Source organism: Nelusetta ayraudi, unplaced genomic scaffold, assembly GCF_046127955.1.
Source record: "Nelusetta ayraudi isolate G7.1 ecotype Tasmania unplaced genomic scaffold, CSIRO-AGI_Nayr_v1 ptg000071l, whole genome shotgun sequence".
Lineage (NCBI taxonomy): Eukaryota > Metazoa > Chordata > Actinopteri > Tetraodontiformes > Monacanthidae > Nelusetta > Nelusetta ayraudi.
In genome coordinates this window covers 2,225,001-2,245,000 of record NW_027466121.1, presented here as the reverse complement: position 1 = coordinate 2,245,000, position 20,000 = coordinate 2,225,001, and the positions used below count along the sequence as shown (strand labels likewise).

General features: G+C 43.6%; 2 protein-coding genes across 2 annotated transcripts in view; one reads left to right on the top strand and one right to left on the bottom strand.

Annotated features, from left to right (window-relative positions):
- The window catches only part of cpne2 (copine II), a 32,020-nt gene extending 19,932 nt beyond the window's left edge, over window positions 1-12,088 (top strand). Inside the window, exons 11-16 of the mRNA XM_076042851.1 lie at window positions 2,393-2,526; window positions 3,474-3,528; window positions 3,905-3,956; window positions 5,063-5,196; window positions 9,965-10,201; window positions 11,719-12,088. Of these exons, the coding sequence (XP_075898966.1) occupies window positions 2,393-2,526; window positions 3,474-3,528; window positions 3,905-3,956; window positions 5,063-5,196; window positions 9,965-10,201; window positions 11,719-11,826 (720 nt within the window). The 3' untranslated portion in view covers window positions 11,827-12,088. The remainder of the gene's footprint in view (window positions 1-2,392; window positions 2,527-3,473; window positions 3,529-3,904; window positions 3,957-5,062; window positions 5,197-9,964; window positions 10,202-11,718) is intronic.
- Window positions 12,089-13,443: 1,355 nt separating this feature from the next.
- The window catches only part of psme3ip1 (proteasome activator subunit 3 interacting protein 1), an 11,970-nt gene continuing 5,413 nt past the window's right edge, over window positions 13,444-20,000 (bottom strand). The window contains exons 5-7 of the mRNA XM_076042857.1: window positions 17,846-17,985; window positions 15,912-16,009; window positions 13,444-15,080 (exon numbers count right to left, since the gene is read on the bottom strand). Of these exons, the coding sequence (XP_075898972.1) occupies window positions 14,794-15,080; window positions 15,912-16,009; window positions 17,846-17,985 (525 nt within the window). The 3' untranslated portion in view covers window positions 13,444-14,793. The remainder of the gene's footprint in view (window positions 15,081-15,911; window positions 16,010-17,845; window positions 17,986-20,000) is intronic.

Genomic DNA, 20,000 nt, shown 5'->3' with positions numbered 1-20,000 from the left:
GCTTCAGTTTTTACCATCTGATTCAAATCAGCTGAATTTTAATAAGAGAAGTTGAACCAAAAAACCGTTGTGGTTTGGATAGAAGACGAGTGTTCACATGTAGGCGGGCTGAGGCCGCCCACGTCTACATGCACCAACCAACTCACACCAGGTCTCTGCTGGTTTGGCTAAAATGAGTTGGGCCATTTCTGGCATGGTTTGCTGACACTAAAAAACCCAGCTGAGAGGTCGTCAGTGTGCAGTGTATAGTCCGAGTGTCACTTGTTTGACAGTAATTTGACAGCGCTGGCTAAATTCCTTCTGATTTATTGCACTTTGTTCCAAAAATATCCGATACATGTCACCCATGCTTTAATAAGCTTTCAGTCTCTTATGATTTTTTTTTTTTAGACAAATAGCTGCCATGTCATGTTGTCTTTGTGGAATTAGACATCTACGATTATTGCAATGATTTTTTGAGCCTGTCAGAAGCACTTTGTTCTACATGATGAGCAGCATTGTCTCTCTCCACATAGATGAATAAGATAGTGACCGTCACTTTTATGCCACTGCATCATATGTTTGGGTTGATGGAGAGATGAGAGTTCTGACTTGATTTATGAAAGACATTTTAGGGGGAAATGTTTTGTGGGGTCTTTAATCTTGGAAATGTCCCATAAATGGTCCATTTATCTCGGGGGGCAGGGCGCGGGGGGGTAACCGGTTATCCTTTGCCAACTTATTCATGAATCAGCTCATTATTTCAAAGAAAATTTAAAAAATAGTTTTTAGGTTTTTATGACTGAAAAACATTCTTGGCAGTCCTTTGAGCTCTGCTGTGTAATAATCTGTTACTATACAGGAGAGACGATGAGGTTTATTTGGAATCCTAAACCGAGGATTCCCTAAGGGCAGTTTTTCCACATATGGTATTTCTGGACACGCGTGCACAGATTAAGGGAAACAGCACCCTAATTCTGTCACCCTGCATTTTAGGGTCCGTCACTTCGGCTGCACTCTCTGAAAAATAAAAACCCTTCCCCTCACATTTAACCCCAAATCACCCAAATGTCTCCTTTGCTCTTTGCGACCAACCTCTTTCCTGCCTTGTGCGGCCGTTCCCCTTCGGTCACAACGCTTTTACTTCCCTCACAAGGGCGTTCCTTAAGCTGATAGGATGGAGGTGGAGTTTCTGGGTCGGCTCGTTGTCAGCCGAGCAAACTGCTATTCGGTGCCCGAGGACAAGCCTGTCACTTTTAATCTAAGAGTGCGTGAGCTTGTGTTTGTGTACGCTGTGTACGAGAGGTTGTGCGTCGTGCACAGGAGACTTTGTGTGTGCGCGCGCGCGCCTGCCTTTTGTGCTTTGGATACATGCGCCGATTGTGCGCGTGTTAAAATGCGTATATATGTCATAACAATGTCACCCTGTGGTCATCCAAGTTAAAAATACACCTCACTGCAGTTTCAGGGCAAGTTCTTTTCTTTTTTTTTCTATTTCTTTGTTCAAGGCACAGCTGTGTGCTGCGATATTTCTGTCGTCGCTCCTCACATGCGATCCATGTCGATCCAACAATCAAGAGAAGCAGATGGACTCATTGCTGTGTGATCCCTGAGTTTTTCACTGGCAATTGTTGAATGTTAAATTTGGACAGTGGATAGCTGACCATTTGGACGATAGAGTCAAATGTCAAACTGCACTGTCTTATGTTTTTGTGGATAAAAGGCCGTTATGAGGAAGTAAAACATTGTTTTGGAGATAAAATGAGAAACAATAATATCAGAATAACTATAATTTTGGAATAATGGACGATGCACTTCTAAATGACCAATACAGATTCAAATCTCTGGTTCCATTTAGATTGAATGTATTTTTTGCAGTGAATGCAGAGAGTTCCTATCGTTTAGAATGAAGCTTTCCAAACTGATCTTGATAAACAGCCACTAACTTTTTCTTAACACATATATACTTGTCAGGCATTAAAAACCCAGACTAATGAAATATATTCAATGTACTATCATTATTATTATTATTATTATTATTATTATTATTATCATTATTATTATTATTAATAACAACAGTGTGACAAACTGAAAACTCACATTACGCCAGAATATGTTTGTTCATTCAAACTCAGTCTAATCACTGAGGTTAATTTTTAATCTTTTCTTATCAGAGAGAAAAAAAAATCTTGTTTGTGCTTCTCAACAGGAAGCTGCTGTTTGATTCACAAACTAAATGAAGTGGTTGTTCAATTTTAAATGACGCAGCAAAAAAAAAACTTTTGAAAATTATTCATCTGTGACCAAATGAAGCGTCAGTGTCCGTCCCCCAGCGGGTTCCAGTATCTCGGCGAAACGTTACTAGCGATCAGCCAACATTGCACCCCGAGACGACCTTTTCTGTCCTTTGCAGGTCGGTATCGACTTCACGGCTTCTAACGGGAACCCTCGAGAGCCGTCCTCCCTGCACTACATCAACCCTCTGGGCAGCAACGAGTACCTGGCAGCCATCCTAGCGGTGGGCCAGATCATACAGGACTATGACACGTGAGTATCCAAGCCAGGGGTAGGCAAACCTTTTGGCCCGTGGGGCCACAGTGGGTTTCTAAAGTTTGAACGAGGGGGCGGAGCCGGAGCAGATGGATGGAGTGTTTTGGTGACCCACCTAATGGGAGGAGAGAAAATATCTTGGGATCAGTAGAAAACGTGGTTTAATGTCGGTTGAAAATGAACTAAAGCATAACAACAAAACATCTATTTTTGAAGCCCCACAATATTTAGCTCTTTATTGAAATGGCTTACTTACTATTAATATAATTTCGAGTTCGGCGGGCCGGATTTAAAAAGCTTAATGGGCCACATACGGCCCTCTGGCCATAGTTTGCCCATGCCTGATCTAAGGCACGGGCAAAAAAAGAAAAAAGCTCAACATTTAGAGTAAGAACACAACAAACTGAAGGAATAAGGCTTTTACTAAGGTTACAACATAATGAATTCGCACTTTGACCCTGGTTCTGATTTTTTTTTTTTTTTTTTTTTTATTGATTGGTTGTTGGATGTTTAAAGCTAAATAAATAAAGCTAAAAACAAAATATTGACCGACCAACTCCGGCTGAGTAGTAAATCAATTAAAATGCAAAACACAGCAGCAAGAATACACACACAGCTGAATTCAATAGATGTAATAAAAGACTGAACAGATTGCATCTATTGCTGCTGGTAGAAAATACACTAAAACTTTGTGTCTTTTACCTCTAAAAAAAATTGTTTTCCCCTCTCTTCTTTACGATGATGCATTTCACAGTGACGAGAGCTCGTATTTTTTTTCTTCTTAAGAAAAAAAAAAAAGAAAAAAAAGAAAGGTAAATGTCCCTGAATGTGTTTCTTTGTAAAACAGGTAACAGGATTTTCTCTTCTGTTGAAAATCCGGCGTGATGAATTCAGATGGAAAGAAAACGGTTTTAACAAATCTGTTGTCATGGTTTCCTCCTCAGTGACAAAATGTTTCCCGCTCTGGGATTTGGAGCCCAACTCCCACCAGACTGGAAGGTATGTGCACGCTGCTTACTGGTGTGTGTGTGTGTGTGTGTGTGTGTGTGTGTGTGTGTGTGTGTAAAACACGATGATGTATGCCATGTGTGAGGGGAGGAGCCAAGTGCATCTTATATGCAAAGTGCACTTGGCGCACTGCAAGCCCACCCAACAACATACGCGCAAACACAGATAAAACTGTAAGCATTATACATGCGCATTCACAAGATTATGCAACTGTCAACCCATCTGTGTTGCCATGGCAGTGAGCCGATGAAAAGGGAGGGAAGGACAAAGGAGGGAGGGCGGCGGGAAGGAAAAAACGGAGGCACAAATGGACAGTGTTTGGAACTGAAACTGTAAATTTGTACGAAAAATCTCCCCGTTTCTTTAGGTGTCCCACGAATTTGCCATCAACTTTAACCCCACGAACCCCTTCTGTTCAGGTGAGTCACTCTGCAGTGGACACGGGACGCTGCTACCTTGCTCTCTTTCGCCTATAGGCAATGGTGTAGCCGATAACAATTGCTGTTACCAACACAGGCATAAAGGAGACCTCCAAAAACAGTAACCACATGGAAAGAGGAAAAATAAGCACCTCCCTTAAAAGTTAAAAACAAAGAGGCCAAGTGTTCATGTTCAGACCATGTGGCTCGAAGTGTAAATGACTCATTCACACTTCACCTACACTTTCTGCTCAGGCTGCTTTTTGAACTCCACACTATGAATACTTGAGTTTATTATTTAGCATCTGTGTTCTAGTCCTGCACTCAGGGTCGTGGTGGTGGAGGGGGGGGGGGGGCACACTGGGGCCTCTGCCAGCCGTTTTCGGGGTGGGGGGGCTTTGTCGGGCTTTGAGAGGAAGCCAGATTACCAGGGAGAACCTTCAGCAGACACAGGGAGAACATTCAAACTCCACACAGAAAGGCTCTCAGCCAGGCATCCACAGTTGAGTTAAGATTTATTAAGTTCCACCAGCAGGGGTGTTCAAAGTGTTTTGGAATATTCTAATATTTGCATGTTGACAATTTTGTAAAAACACAAGAACCAAGCCAATGATAAAATGTAACTCATCATCAGGTTAACATTATCTCAAATGGTCGGGTTTTCTTACTTGAACCTGGATTCAACTAACCACAAATCAAAGATGTCATTTCTGCGCGACGCAGCCAATCCTTCACCATTAGCATGTTCAGCGTGTGGGAAGCAACGGTGTTTATTGACCAATGCAAATCAATCTAGTGCCGAGAGCGCTGCATCTCCGAACAACTATTTTAGACTGGCAGGGGGGGAAAACGTGGTCGAACATTTACAGTAAATCCTCTGCTGAGGAAAACTCAAGGAAAGTTGAGAAGACATCTGCCTCCACAAGCGTCCGTTCCCTAAAAGGTCGGCTGATTGATTTTGGCTCTCGGGAAACTACTTTAAAGGCCACAGTCGTGGGATGAAAAGGAAATAGTTGGAGCGCAACTAGAGTAATTCATTCAGAGGACTCTGCAGGAAGGCAGTTTGCAGGAAGACTTGAGAACTTTTCTCTGCTTCTCTCCCGAAGGTGTGGAAGGTATCGCCCAGGCCTACTCCGCCTGTCTCCCCCACATTCGTTTCTATGGGCCGACCAACTTTGCTCCCATCATTAACCACGTAGCACGCTTTGCTGCCCAGGCCCTTCAACAAGAGAACGCAGCGGTAAGTGACAGCGGCTCGTTTTTCACTTTAACCTTCACAGTCTAAAGAGGAAGGCGAGACTGAACAGTTTCCGCATGAATTCTGTTCTACTTGTTTTTTTTTTAGCTATATTAAAACATACTGTTTGCACTCAGTGTTGCAGCCATTGCACAGCTTGAGGCGATTCCAGCAGAATAACGAGGGTCAGATTCAGTTTATCCGGCCAATTGTCTTCAGAGATGGAATGTTCTGCACCGCACACAGTGTATATGTGGATCGCTTACGAAATATGCAAAGGTTACCCTGGAAACCACTGAGAGCTTATCATGAGAAATCAAGGCTTATCATATTTTGCGTACAAAAACAAAATGCCATTCCAGAGTGGAAAAAAGATTGCGAGGTTATTTCTAGTGTTATTTCCATAATTCATTCATCTCAGTTTGTCTACGTTTGTCCTGCTCGCTACATCAACTTCTCCTGCTTTCCCTTAACCAAGCACACGCATTGGCGATAACTTGTACTGATTGTACAAAATCACATATCATACATCGTATGATATCATTTGATGATCCTTTTTTTTTTTTTTTTTCTGCCCTCGTAGAACAGAACTCCAGACTCTTGTGAGATTTCTACCTTTTCCAAAAAATGAGAAATGATTTCAGTGCTGTGTTCTGATGTCAATCAATCAATCAATCAATCAATCTTTTTTATTGTAAGGCCTAGGTGCACAAAAGGCGTTAGCCTCAAAGGGCTAAGAGCAAAGACAGTAAAACAGGTGAAAAGAAGAACCATGAACTACTTCATTTTTGGAACCATGAACTGAGTTAAAAAAAAATAAAAAAAAAAGAATTACGAACTATGAACTAAACTAGTTCATTTTGAATGTTGTGAACTGAACTTTGAACTAGTTCTTTTGGATAGTGAACTTTCCCAACACTGGAATCAGGTGCTGGTGATGAGGCTCCGTCCCAACTGGATGACAGGTGACGCTGTAATACAGGGTTGGGGTCAAATCAGCAGTGACTCTTTTTTTTACTCTACCAGGGTCCACTGATGCAATTTTGCCATGTCTCTCTATAAACGCTCTCTGCGGTGGCTGCTAACTGGCGCTCACGCTTTTACCCCTCGCTGTCGGCTGTGCCATCCAATCTACCTGTGTCAGGAGAAAACAATCACTCCAGAAGACTATTTATTAGTTTGTAGACGGTGGCGCAGTCAGAAGCCAGCGCATCCCGTGGCCGTTTGCGCGCACGTAATCTGCTATGATTAGCCCTTTCCGTGGCCGGTGGGACTAATAAGAGTGTGCATCTGTTGGCTTGGAGTGACTGCATGTTGTCCAGTGTCCAGTGAGGGAGGTGACTGACAGACTGGGACTGGATGACAGCTCTGTCTCACACCTCTTTTACACAAGACAATGAGCCGGCCATTCATCCAACGCCATGGTGCAACGGAAAGAAAATCCCTCGTATCTTATTTTCATCCACACACAACCTGATGTGCTTGATTGATAAGGTATTATACGACAAAGGGATGTACCTGGCTAGTCTAATAAAGGAAAATAGACTCTGGCTAAGTTACCTGACATTTCAGATTGTAACATTTCTTGTGTGTTTTTGGATTTGCCTGAGTCCACACAGCGCATTTGCCCCCCAGAGAGCAGGGAGACCAAACTTGGAATTTGGCTCTATCTGTCAGACCAATCCAATTTTATTACTGCTAAGTTTGCCAGCTCAAGCCTCTCTGTTGTTGCAAAGCAGTCACTGCAACACGTGCAACTACGGGTGCTTACACAAAGACAAGTGCAGTCTGTCAGTTGAGAGTTCAGAGTTAATTTTGCAAACTACTCCTGGGAGACCTTTTCTCCTTAAGTCGGTTGGCACGTCACGACTTCAGTGCCGCAAGCTTCATCAGGCAATTGACAATTGGCAAAAATTTGACAATGAGTACAATAAACCTGATGTATTTCCATAATTACAGCGTAAAAGAATCGCGTGAGACGGTCTCAACGTAGAGAGGACGGGCCGTCAACCAAGGCGCGGTTTCTTTCTCAGGCGGTCATAAGGTCAGTCAAGACTGAACTGCGGAACTGATGTAGAACAGCTGCGACTCCGGGGATGAAGCGCCCGCCTGTAATGTGTGCCACGCAGACTGAGTCCAAGCAGATGATGGAGCGAGTGGGCGGAATTCTCGTGGCCTTTCCCGAAGCGTGAGCCGTCAGGGTCCTCTGGGGATTGTTAGCGATGTATGCTGACGACTTCCTACTGGGGAGCCGTGCTTTTGTTTTCAATTTGGTGTCCCCAGCGAAGTACGACAGACTTGCTGTGACATGACGGTGTCAGAGGAGACTGAGGTCAGGGGTGTTGAACTCACAACCACAGGTCGGACGCGTAGGGAAATTTTTTGGATGGGTCACAGAACTCTTCAGAATCTTTGTCTGTCTGTCGTGTGGCTCTGATCTGAGCATTCAGTTTTTTACCACAACAAACACAAAAAAAAAAAAAAAAAAAAAAAAATCAACCAATCAATCGATCAGTCAGATTGTAATCGTCAGGCCCCAGGTGCACAAAAGCTATCAGCTGTTGTGCTAATAGTAAAGACGGTAAAAATCTGGGGAAAGGAAGAAAGCTCAGAGAGCTGCAGAGGAGGGGATCCTTCTCTCTAGGACAGACAGGTAAATGTGCACTGGGTGTCACATATAGTATCACACTGACATCACAACAGCAAGGCAGTGATGAGTTGTGCATACAATGAGGAGCACTTCCAATGATAAAGTAGTCCATATGGACCTTAAAAGTGACACGGCACAAAAAAAAGTAAAACCAACAGAAATGCGAATGCAACACACGTGACAGCGTGACGGGAGGGACGACGCGCGGCTTAAACAGTGCAGTAATCCAGAATGGACGTCAGCGCCGAGCCGACAGCGCACAGCCGCGGCCTTAAACGAAAACATAAAAGAGCTGAGTAATTGCCGAGTTCCCTCCGTGCGCACGTCCTGGCTGAGGCAGCTCTCCTCCCTGAATCCTGCGAGAGCGAGCGTGCTAGCTGGGTATCATCATGTCCCCAACAATGCTGTTTTGTCTCTAATGCTACCCTGTCAACACGGGGAAGGGAAAGAAACGTGCAAACGAAAGAAAGGAAAGAAAGAAAGAAAAGGGAAAAACGCAGTAAACATGGCGTGAGTGAGGAGGTGATTGTAGTTCTTTTGTGTGCGTATGCATGTATGTATGCATGCATGTATGTGTGAACTATAAGTATGTTTTTTACGGTGGTGCATTGGGAAGGAGGGATAGGTGTTGAGATGTGGCAACCTCACAGGTAAAGTGAGTGCAGAACCACATACTGCACAAGTAGCGTGCGCGTGTGTGTGCGCGTGTGTGTGCGTGTGTGTGTGTGTGTGTGTGTGTGTGTGTGTGTGTGTGTGTGTGTGTGAGAGAGAGAGAGAGAGAGAGAGGTAGGGCTGAGGTGTGTGTGTGAGAGAGAGAGTGAGAGAGAGAGAGGTAGGGCTGAGGTGTGTGTGTGTGTGTGTGTGTGTGTGTGTGTGTGTGTGTGTGTGTGTGTGTGTGTGTGTGTGTGTGTGAGAGAGAGAGAGAGAGGTAGGGCTGAGGTGTGTGTGTGTGTGTGAGAGAGAGAGAGAGAGAGAGAGAGAGAGGTAGGGCTGAGGTGTGTGTGTGTGTGAGAGAGAGAGAGAGGTAGGGCTGAGGTGTGTGTGTGTGTGTGTGTGTGTGTGTGTGTGTGTGTGTGTGTGTGTGTGTGTGTGTGTGTGTGTGTGTGAGAGAGAGAGAGAGAGAGAGAGAGAGAGAGAGAGAGAGAGAGAGAGAGAGAGAGAGAGAGAGAGAGAGAGAGAGAGAGAGAGAGAGGTAGGGCTGAAGTGTGTGTGTGTGTGTGTCTCCCGGATGCAGCAGCACCAACAGGCTGCTTCCCTTCAGCGCCGTCTTCTTCCTCAAATAACGAGAGGAGCCCGCGACCGAACACTGGCTCCCGGCAGCCCAGTGTGTGAGCAGCTCTGTCTGTGTGATAACGATTCTCTAATGAGCTCTGCCAGCACCACATTAAAAGAGCCTCCCCTGCCTGCGCGCGCGGCCAAGACAGGAGTGTGATTTTTTTTTTGCTTTTTGCTTTTTTGCCTTTAGCGACGTCTGTGTGTGTTTCCAAACTGTCCGTTCTAATCAGGCTGTAGTCACAGATCCTCCGTGTGTGTGTGTGTGTGTGTGTGTGTGTGTGTGTGTGTGTGTGTGTGTGTGTGTGTGTGTGTGTGTGTGAAAAATAAAGGTTTTCATCGGACGATCAAAGTCTGGTCCGCTAGCATTTATTCTGGAGTTCCGCAGGCACAGATCTCACAGATCACAGAGCAGCCTGCATGAGAGTCTTTAATAGAGCTTCTGACAAGGAAGAAGACAAATCGCACGACTGGTTTCCCTTGTTCTGCAAGTGTCGGTTCTGCAACGGTGGAAAAACGGGAAACGTGGTCGGACAGGAAATGTCGGGGTTTGTCGGGGAATCATGCAAGAAAAAAAAGTTACGACTGAGAAATGCAACTTGAGGAAAGGAACTTGAGAAATCACTGAGTTCAGTGTAGAGTGTACAGTTCAATGTACATGATATATAATGGTGTAAGTGAATTTTAAGGAGTACTGTGGTGGAAAAATCAGTGTATATTACTCAGGCAAGATGAGGAGAAAGAGCTTAAATCTGGCAGTGAAATAAAAAAAAAAAAACATGATTCCAGCGTTTCTCCCTTTGTGTCTTTTCTGTTCGCCCTTGTTTTGTCACCGCCCCGCCCCTGCAGCAGTACTTCACTCTCCTCATCATCACAGACGGCGTCATCAGCGACATGGACGAGACCCGCCACGCCATCGTCGAGGCGTCCAAGCTGCCCATGTCCATCATCATCATCGGCGTTGGCAACGCCGACTTCGCCGCCATGGAGTTCCTGGACGGAGATGCCAGCGTGCTGAGGTCCAACACCGGCGAGGAGGCCGTCCGCGATATTGTGCAGTTCGTCCCCTTCAGGGATTTCCGTAACGTGAGTGTGGAGCATAAAAGTCAAAACGCCCGGTGGGACTTTTAATTTGGAAAATATGACTCAAGTCGTCCTTGGACAAATTGAAACAAGTGTTTGTGCCAGATTGAATGACACAGCAACATTTCAGATTGGACTGTCCAGGCATCTTTATCATTGAATCAAGATTAAAAAAGTTTTAAACCGGACAGAACCCAGTTTAAAAAAAAAAAAAAAAAAAAAAAGACATCCCGTCCTCATCTGAGAAGTTAAGTTAAGTTAAGTTAAGTGTCATGCGATGTCTACGCACGCTGCTGGATTATTATTTTTTTTCAGGTGTGTTTCGACTCCCCGCTGGTCTTGCACTTAATTCTCCATCTAATAACACAACGTCACACTGCCTGAGTCAGACTGCTTACCTTGCTGCTGCGATCACAGCTGGAGGTCTGATGAGAAAAGCAGTCTCTGAGATGTGCTCGTATAAAACTCCATCCCTCAGAACAGGCGCACTTATTGATTATTTCTTCTTGTGCATACATTTGCAAAGCTGTGCACGAGATGTATTGTGGCTTAATTCTCTAATTGTGTACGCGTGTGGGCTGGCTGGTAGTGGGCAAGCTGACTTCCTCCGTAGTAGGAGGAAGACACGCTGGCGTCGCTCCAGATTGTTGGCGGGAAGGTGAGAGACTGCAGCAGACACAGCAGAGAGGGCGAGGGAAGGAAGCAGCTGAGACAAAATAATAGAAAGTTTTCAGATGTCACTAGCTGTACCAAGAGATTGACGCTCACTGTGAATTGTGCCGTCTTAAATGTGAATGAATCAAGTAGGATGAACTTTTTTTTAAAGGTCCAGTGTGTAACATTTGGCCTGATTTGTGATTTTTATATTGGTAAAAGTTTAGCTTTAATGCTGCCCATAAAAACATTAATAAAAGTGTACACTACCCTTGGAACGGTTCTGATTTTTTAATATAAGAATATGCAAATAACAACGGTCTTGCTCCCAGTTAGCTGCCATCTCGCCACCTCTTTCTAAGGAAGCCTGGTGTGGACAATCCAGCCCGCCTGACAGCGCGTTACGCATTTAGGGTGAACTTTTGCGTCCTCAAATAAATCAATAGATTCTACTCAAAATCTCCAAATATTGCACACTTTAACATGCCAATAAATGACAAAGTTGTGCTTTTGTCATGGTTTATACCATCCTTTGTACGGTAGTTTGTACCAGTCGGGTACAATGTGGGCATATCAGTCCAAATATCGATAATATTGGTATCGATATTGAAGAAAATTTGTATTGAAAGAAATTATTGTAATGAGATCAGTATTTTTTATTTGTTTGTTATTTGTCGGGTTCTGGATCAAATCACACTTGGGAAAGAGATTCACAAGACAAAGAACTGCTTTAAACTTCCGCCAGATTATTTCTGGAACTACATTTGTGGATAAGGGGTAAAAGAAAAAAAGAAAAAGTACGAGCTGTCCTCTCATGCACTCTATTCATCTCAATAATCTCTCCTGCTTCTTTTCATTTTCGACAGGCACCCAAGGAGACCTTAGCTAAGTCTGTGCTGGCCGAGCTTCCTCAGCAGGTCACCCAGTACTTTAAACAGCGGAATCTACCCCCAACCAACCCTGCACCTGAGTGAGAGTGCAAGACGTCGTTCTCGCTGCTGTACAATAGCTCATGGAACCTCTCCTTGTGAACAAATGCTGTAACAAGTAATAGTGATCTTTGAAGACATCTCTGCTATCACTGTGTCTTTGCAGAGGTTGTAGTGGTTAACGAATATTTGCTTATGTCCAGTGTGAATCCATCCGAAGTGGTATTCTGTTCCTTGAAGCCTCCAGCCCACAGATCCATGATGATAATTATCTCACACTTGAATATTTTAGTTTAGGTTTTTTTTTTTTAGAGAGAAAGAAACAAACAAAAAATATTTTGTTTAACCTGCAGTAGGTTCTATGCTTTTTGCATGCAAATGTCATGTGTGTGTAACGCCATGTGATGCATTTACCTTTTTTTTTTTTTTAAGAGTAAAGTTCATTCTTGATGAAATATCAGTGTTTGAGTCCCCTCCCTGCTGTCCATCAGCTCAAGGCTGTTTGATTTTTTTGATAAAAAAAAAAAAAAATGTGGCTGACTAACAGGCTTTTGCTGAACAACACACCATTTCTTTTAAATCTTCCGGGCTTTTATATTAAACTATGCGTAACAGAGTAAAGAGGGGCCGGAAGAGGAGTGGAGGTCCCAGTGGCAGCTGTAGCACTGCCACTGGAGGTAGGGTACTGTGTGAATTTGTTTTTGCAAAATCCTGTCATTACCCTAATGAGTCTGGATCAACCTGCATGTGGCCAAAAAAATCTTCACTGTTTACACATTCCTGATCACGACTGCATGACTTTTGTTTCTTCTTAAGATTCTGTAAATATCACAATATTGAAGAGAGTTCAAGTGTGTCAGAGAGGAAGAAGGGTTTAAGATATGCATATATACAGTATATAGTGAATGTATATTTATATGACAATTATGTTCTGAGATGTTTATGATGTTTTTAATGTACTTTTTATGCAGTGATCAATTGTTGTACATGACGAACTGCTTTGTGTATTGCTGTGCATTTTTTTGTACGGAGTGTGTTGCTATTGATTTTATAAAGTAGTGTCTCTGTCCATAGTCCTGTTAATAAAACGAAGGGGGAAAAAAAATCACTTACGTCTTCAAGTGTCGCTGAGAATTTTAACATTAACTTAACTAGTTAAAATTGTATGAGCATCTTGCCACATAAAAGGTTTGGGATATTACAAAGCTTTCTATATTACCTTCAGTACTTCAAAATTATCACAACAAAATCTCAAATTATTGAATTGAATTGAATTTATTTTTTTTTTACATTTTAAATTAAAGCAATCTTGTGCAATCAACTACAAAAATTATATATTTATAAAACAAGCAAACAAACAAACACAATGAATTACATTCCGTCATTTTATCAGCCAATTAATTGTGGGTTTAAGGGTGATTTTTAATTAACCAATGAAGAAAAAGGTGGACGAGGTATTCAGGTTGGGTTGTGCAGGCCACCGTAGTTCACTGGCAAGCTCAGGAGGGGGAGGGAGAGTGAAAGACCCTGCAATCTAAAATGCCACCACTTGATGGCGCTGCTTTTGCTTCAAAATCTCCAAATTTCACACACCTCACCTTTAAGAAACAGCTGACACAAACCTACAGAGAACTCTAGACTGTACAACAAACACACAAAGTGGGGGTAAATTTAGCTCTTTATTTCAGACCTTGACCGGCAAAACAAACAGCAAAAAATAAAGCAAACTATTCTCACAACGATGCAACTTTAAGAGAAAGAAACATTGATTAGAATACACATTACGTCACAGAAAAAAATACTGTTTTTAATTTATGTATTCTAATTGGAAGCCAAAAAGGGAAAGAGAGGACAGAGAGAGAGGGGGAGAGAGAGAGAGAGAGAGAGCAGTAAGCATGCCGTGCCCGAGCTTGCTCTCTACAGCTCGGGAGCTAAAAGGTGTGAGTGGCGTGATACATCCTCTTCCTCCGTCCCACAGCTGTCAATCACTGTTCCCTCAACCAGCAGCACAGCTGGCGCTCACTGTGGCATGGGTGAAGGGAGGGTGAGAGAGCGAGTGTAGGGGGGTGGGGGCAGGATGTCGTCGGGGTAGGCAGCGCGGGATTGGACGCTCGGCTTAAACTGCGTGACATGTGATTGAGGGACAGGAAGGGTGGAGGCGTCATGTTCCAGTTGCCATAACAGTGGAGAATGAAAAACCAAAAGAGCAGACAAACAAGACCGAGCTGAGGAAAAGGTTTTTCCGAGGTGCTAGCGCGGCACTACTCTAGAACGCTAGATGCACTAGAACGGACTGTGCAGGTTACAGTGAGGCTGCACAGTTTGCTTTTCACACTGAGGGGGGAACAACAGAAACACTTTGACTCGCTGGAGGTTTGTGCGCGTCACCAGCATGCAGCTCTACTGTGATATGACCTTGTTCTGATTGCGAGAGCACATTTGCAGGCTCTGCAGTGTGTGTGTGTGTGTGTGTGTGTGTGTGTGTGTGCGTGTGTGTCTGCCCGTGTGTGTCCATATTGTGTGTGAAGTTAACTTTTCTCCAAACTATTATATTCCATGTAAACACTATTATTATGCATCTCCGAGTGTGTGTGTGTGTGTGTGTGTTGCACTTGACTATGCAACACTGTGTGTGTGTGTGTGTGTGTGTGTGTGTGTGTGTGTGTGTGTGTGTGTGTGTCTATGTGTGTGACCTTGTAGCTATTTCTTTGTGTCACAATGTTGTGTATGAAGTTGCATTTTCTGACCATCCAAACTATTATATTCCAGGAAACATTGTCATTGTGTGTGTGTGTGTGTGTGTGTGTGTGTGTGTGTGTGTGTGTGTGTGTGTGTGTGTGAGACCTTAAAACTATATCTTTATGTCCATATTGTGTGTGAAGTTTTTTTTTCCTGACCATCCAAACAATTATATTCCATGTAAACACGATCATTATGCATCTCTGTGTGCATGTGCGAGTGTGTTAGTGTTTATAAGCATGTGTGTATGTGTGTATGTATGTGTGTGTGTGTCTATCTGTAGGCCCTGCTGTGCCGGGGGTACGGCGACATGATTGCGTCCACGCTACCTTCGCTGTCCGAGCTGCTGTCAGAGTCACTGCTGCCGGAATAAGCCGAGAGTCCTGGCAGAACGCCGATGCACACGGCCGCCGAGGGCAGGCGCAACACGCCCTGACCCGAGCCGGGCGGCGCCGACCGGGCCTTCGCCGTCAGGCCGGTCACAGTTTGTGCTCGCTCAGCTCCCCGCGCCGCTGCTCCGTCTCCTCCGCCACCTCCTCCTGCCACTCCGTCCTCCTGTTCTGAACAGAGGAAGCCACAGTCAGATTGAATGGGTTAATACTCCTGATGCGTCCGGGCTGTGGGCTCAGGTTACGAGAGGTCAAGGAATCATTTACCATAATTCCTCAGCAAGGATAAATGCTAACTGGCCGCGTTTCCATAACAGATCTTTGCAAAATAAAAGTGATATTCTAAAATTTCAACAAAGCACTATTGCGACTTGCAGGTGTGAAGCGCAGGAACCGTAATTCTTCTAAAATCTCGTCCTGCGAGAATTATGAGAATTGTCACGGGACGAGATTTTACGAGAATTATGTTTGCTTTAGTTTGTTTGCTGTCAAGAATGCCTGTTGGATTTTTTTACTTGGAAAAATGTTTCCGTCTCCTCCTCCGTCCAAACATAACGCAACATTTTCAATTGAAGTGAACTGGTCACATCCAGTGACGTGTAAATGCGAAAAAGTGTTTCCATGACACTTTTGCGATACTCCTCTATATCGATTTGTCTGAAAAAAAATATATATATATATATTTCAGAGGTTTTTTGAAGCATTTCCATTACCAGTTTTTTACCGCGATATTCAGTTTTTGCGCAATTCTAGGGGAAACGGAAAGGCAGCTATTGAGTTCGAGTTCAAACGACCTCCAACCGCCACGAGGTCTCAGTCTAATCGAGCCAGCCAATCAATCCGAGTGTCCAATCACGTGAATTTAGTGCAAGCGGCTACGGAAATGACTGCAATCGGTCAGTGCGTTCAGCTTTGTTGGTTTGTGCGAGTTGAAAAACTTTGTGGAGTTTGGGGTTGAGACAGTGTCTCCTGATGGTCTTAGTGTGTAAGCTGCACCCCCACCTGTGTGTCTCTCTCCGTTTCCTGCAGCCGCCGTGGCTGTGTGCGATGAGGGGATTTCCATAATCTGTTTCTTACTGCTGTCTGACGACTGCGAAGAACTGCGGAAGGGAACAGAGAGGCAATGAACGTGTGCGGCTGCTTCATCTAAAAAAACATAGGGCATCCACTGGCCGTGTTTATAGTCGATGGGAAACCTCCACTGCTGTATGGTCAGGAGACGTATATAAACTGACACCCCTCAAATTTAAAACCATCTGAAACGCTATCGTCAAATATTTCTGGGAAAATCTTTCCCATTTATGGATTAAAAAAGGTGTGGCTGCAAGCAAATGCAAAATATTGTTTTAATTTTTAAGAAAAAGCAAAAAAAAAAACACATTTTTGTATTTGCCTTGGATGTGTGGCAAGGTGCATTATCTTGCTATAACGTTGTCAGTTGTTTACCTAAACGGAAGAGTGAATGTGCAGTGAGCTGTGGGGGACTCGACGAAAAACAAATTGCACTCGGAGAATTGAGTGCTTCTTAAATGCAACATTTCACAAAAGTGCAGAGAGTCCAAAAAATTTATTTTTTTTGCACCGCGGAGCTTCAACTAAATAACAGCCATCTGCTCTAATCCACTCGGTGAGTCAGCTTCGGAATGACGTGAAATACTCCTTTTCCACCCAAGGTTGAAGGCTGGGGGGGGGGGGGGGGGTCTGTGACTCGCTTTCGTAAAAGGTTTTGTTGTCATCATGTTTCCGAACCATCTTCAGAGTGCCACACGGCCAACAGAGCAACGGCACAGGTTACAGATATGATTCAAGGAATGATCTCTTATTTATTATAGTGTCTTTATTTCTTTCTAATTCATATCATTTTTTTTCTTCTCTTTGCACTGTAAAAAATTCAGTAATGACACAAATTTCCCCATTGTGGAATAAATACAGGCATTCTATTGTATTTTATTTTATTCTACTCAGGGATGTTAACAATTAATCGATTATTGATTAAATGTTGATTATGAATTGAATCGATTAAATTAAATTAGTCGCAATTAACAGTTTTTTTGAACAGTTTAGTGAAAGAGCAATTCACCTTTGGATACTGTGATGGTTATACTATACCTAGAAAAAAAATATTGAAATTTGACCCATTAGAAGTCAACTTAAAGTCAGGGGATAAACGTTTAGGGCAGTGTTTCTCAAAGTGGGAGGCGCGCCCACCCCCCGGGGGACACAGAGTCACGTCTGGGGGCGTAGAATCGTTCCGCGAGTAGCAGCGGAACGATGGTGTCGTTCACGTCAGACTTGAAGCTGGGTGCACCTCTGCGGCCGAGCAGCGATCGTTTCGGCGTCTGGAAAAAATTTTCTTCCTCCAAGGTGGGGGTGTGACGAAGTTGGAGAACCACTGCCCTAATGCCATGCAAGTCTTTATTTGCTCTGTTCACTACTGACATAAACATGCTCTATATGCCATGGACGTCTATAGGGTGAAAAGTCAACTTTGTCCTAGAGACATGGGGCCACTTGCAGGTTCATCGGGATCCCTCAAGACACAGCCACGTCAAATTTGGGGCTTCGAGCAGGCATGAAAAATTTCCTTCCTCCACGGTGGGACGTGACAAGAGAAAGTTTGAGAACCACTGGTTTAGGGTGTTTTTACTGTTCTCAACTTACCCTCAACATTATTTAAGGTTTGAATAATGTTCCTTACACATTTGTCATTGCAAAATTTAGGTTCGCTAGTTATCAATTAATCGTGAATCTATCGATAAGGTCAATCAACTAATGATTATTGAATTCATTTATAATTTGCATCCCTAATTGAGAACAGTGAACAGTGGTGTTCCTCAAGGCTGCGTTCTTGGACTACTGGGTAATTAATCAGGGGATCTTATTGACTTGAAGAAAAAGATTAACACAAAGGGTTAAAATACTAAGCATCCGCGTACCTTCTCCTCTTGACGGCTCCAGCCAACAGGTGGGCCTGTGACAGGAGGCTTGTCTTTTGCTCCGCCCCCGGTAGTCTCGCCGGTGCCTTCTTCTCCGGTTCCTTTCGGCTCTCGACGGCCGCTTGCTTCACTACGGCGCTGTGACGGGGACAGAGTTAAGTGCAAGAACCGCCGTCTACGAGTGTTGGAGCAGTTCGCTGGCCGCGACAGAGCGGCAAAAAAGTGACACGGTTCTGGAAAGGCTAAGAAAAGCTCTCTGAGGTAGGTGACACACATACAGAGTCTAAAAAGAAACCCGGGATGATGGGGAGAGCTCAGGAGGACCGAAACTGGGTCGAGACACAGGGCAGAGAGAGAGAGAGAGATAGAGAGAGAGAGAGAGAGAGGAGGTGTAAAGACAAAAGGACGGTGGGCTTGATGCAAAGTGGACAGAGGTAAACAATGCCCAGCGTGTGCACGGAATCCGAGTTAAACCGTCAGTGCAGAAACTATGATGCAGTTTCCACGACAACCCACTGGTCTTCATCATCTGCAGACAGACCTGCCCGGCGCTACACTGACAACAAGGGTGTTTCTACTCGTAGCTGTTGGGGGAAAAAACGGTCGGTCAAGCGGAAGAGCACCGAAACCCAACGCTGGTTGGTTGTCATCTCGGCATGAGATGACTAAATAGATACTTTGTTGATCTCCAGGAGCCTTGCAATGTTCTAAACTATAGTATAAAAAGAGATAAAAGTAAGGTATAAAATAATAGAAATAAGAAGATCTAATAGGAAAAAAACAAAAGAAAAATAATAAAATAACAAAAATAAAATCTGATTCTTCCTGTACACAAACACACACGTGTATATATATATATATATATATATATATATATATATATATATATATATATATATATATATATATATATATATATATATATATATATGTATAGGTATATATGCGACAGCAGTAGGAGCCGCATAAACAATAAACAGCCAACACAGCTTTCAATCTTTCCACTGTGCATCTCCGGAATGAATAAATGAATTGCAGAACTTGGGAATGCTTAACCAAATTGCCATGTTGAATCAAGCCTAAGCCCTCCGACTGCTGCTGCGAGCTGCAGGTAACCACAAACAGCCAGCGCGGCTTTAACCTTGCCGTTTCCAGGCAACTGTGCACTTCGTCTCATCACGCTTGGAGCTAATTCCTTCTTCTTTTTTCCCCCTCCAAAATCATGGATCGCTGACGTCTCCATCAAAATCAAAAACAGCACTAAAGTACTGGAGGGAGGAAAAAAAAGTCACACACTAAACAAGTGTTGAAGTTTGGACACTAAAAATTATGTTTTCTGTTCACTCAAATAAAAAAAACAAAAACCTGCCAATTATCTGTGCACCGAAGTCACAGCCATTAAAATTTCTTATATTATTTTGTGCCTTTTCTTTTAACAAAAATTATGTACGCTCATTAGAAATTGCATGTTTGCGGACACGCTGTGTAAGGAGCGTCAAAATAACTGAAGTGTAGGTGCTGATCACAACCAAATAAACACAGAAACTGCTTTAAATAACTGCAGATGGATGACAAAAAACAGGCTGTTTTGCATGAAGTGAAAGAATAAAGAACTACTGAGAAATGTTGAAACCTAACATGGAACGACAGTAAAGTTCTTTATCGGTCCGTATGGCTGCATGGCCGAGTGCAGGATAGAGGTGTGTGTGTTAGTGTTGCTGCTGCTGTGTTTAATGTATGCATGATGCAGTCCCAACAGCAGCAGCAGCAGCAGCAGCAGCAGCACAGGGCTGTCGGTTTTCTCTGCCAACACGTAAAGCTGCTTATCATATGAGCACCAAGAGGCTCTCAATTAGCAGCATTCATGTCTTTCAACTGTGAAAAAGCATGAGGTGCACACAAAAAAAAAAGAAAAAGAAAAAGAAAAAGAAAAAAAAAACACAGAAAACAACTAGCCGGCTTTGCTGAGGCAGAAATGGAAACAGTGGCAAAAGTCCACACAACACGCAGGACTGTAGTACCCAAGTCGGCACGTCATGTTTAAAATCACTGGCAGAACCACTCGGCGTCAGGAAGTGACGCAATGACCAGCATGCAAAATGTTTTCTGGAAATATGTCGAGAACGGGTTGCAACTAAAAGTTGAGAGGCCTGCA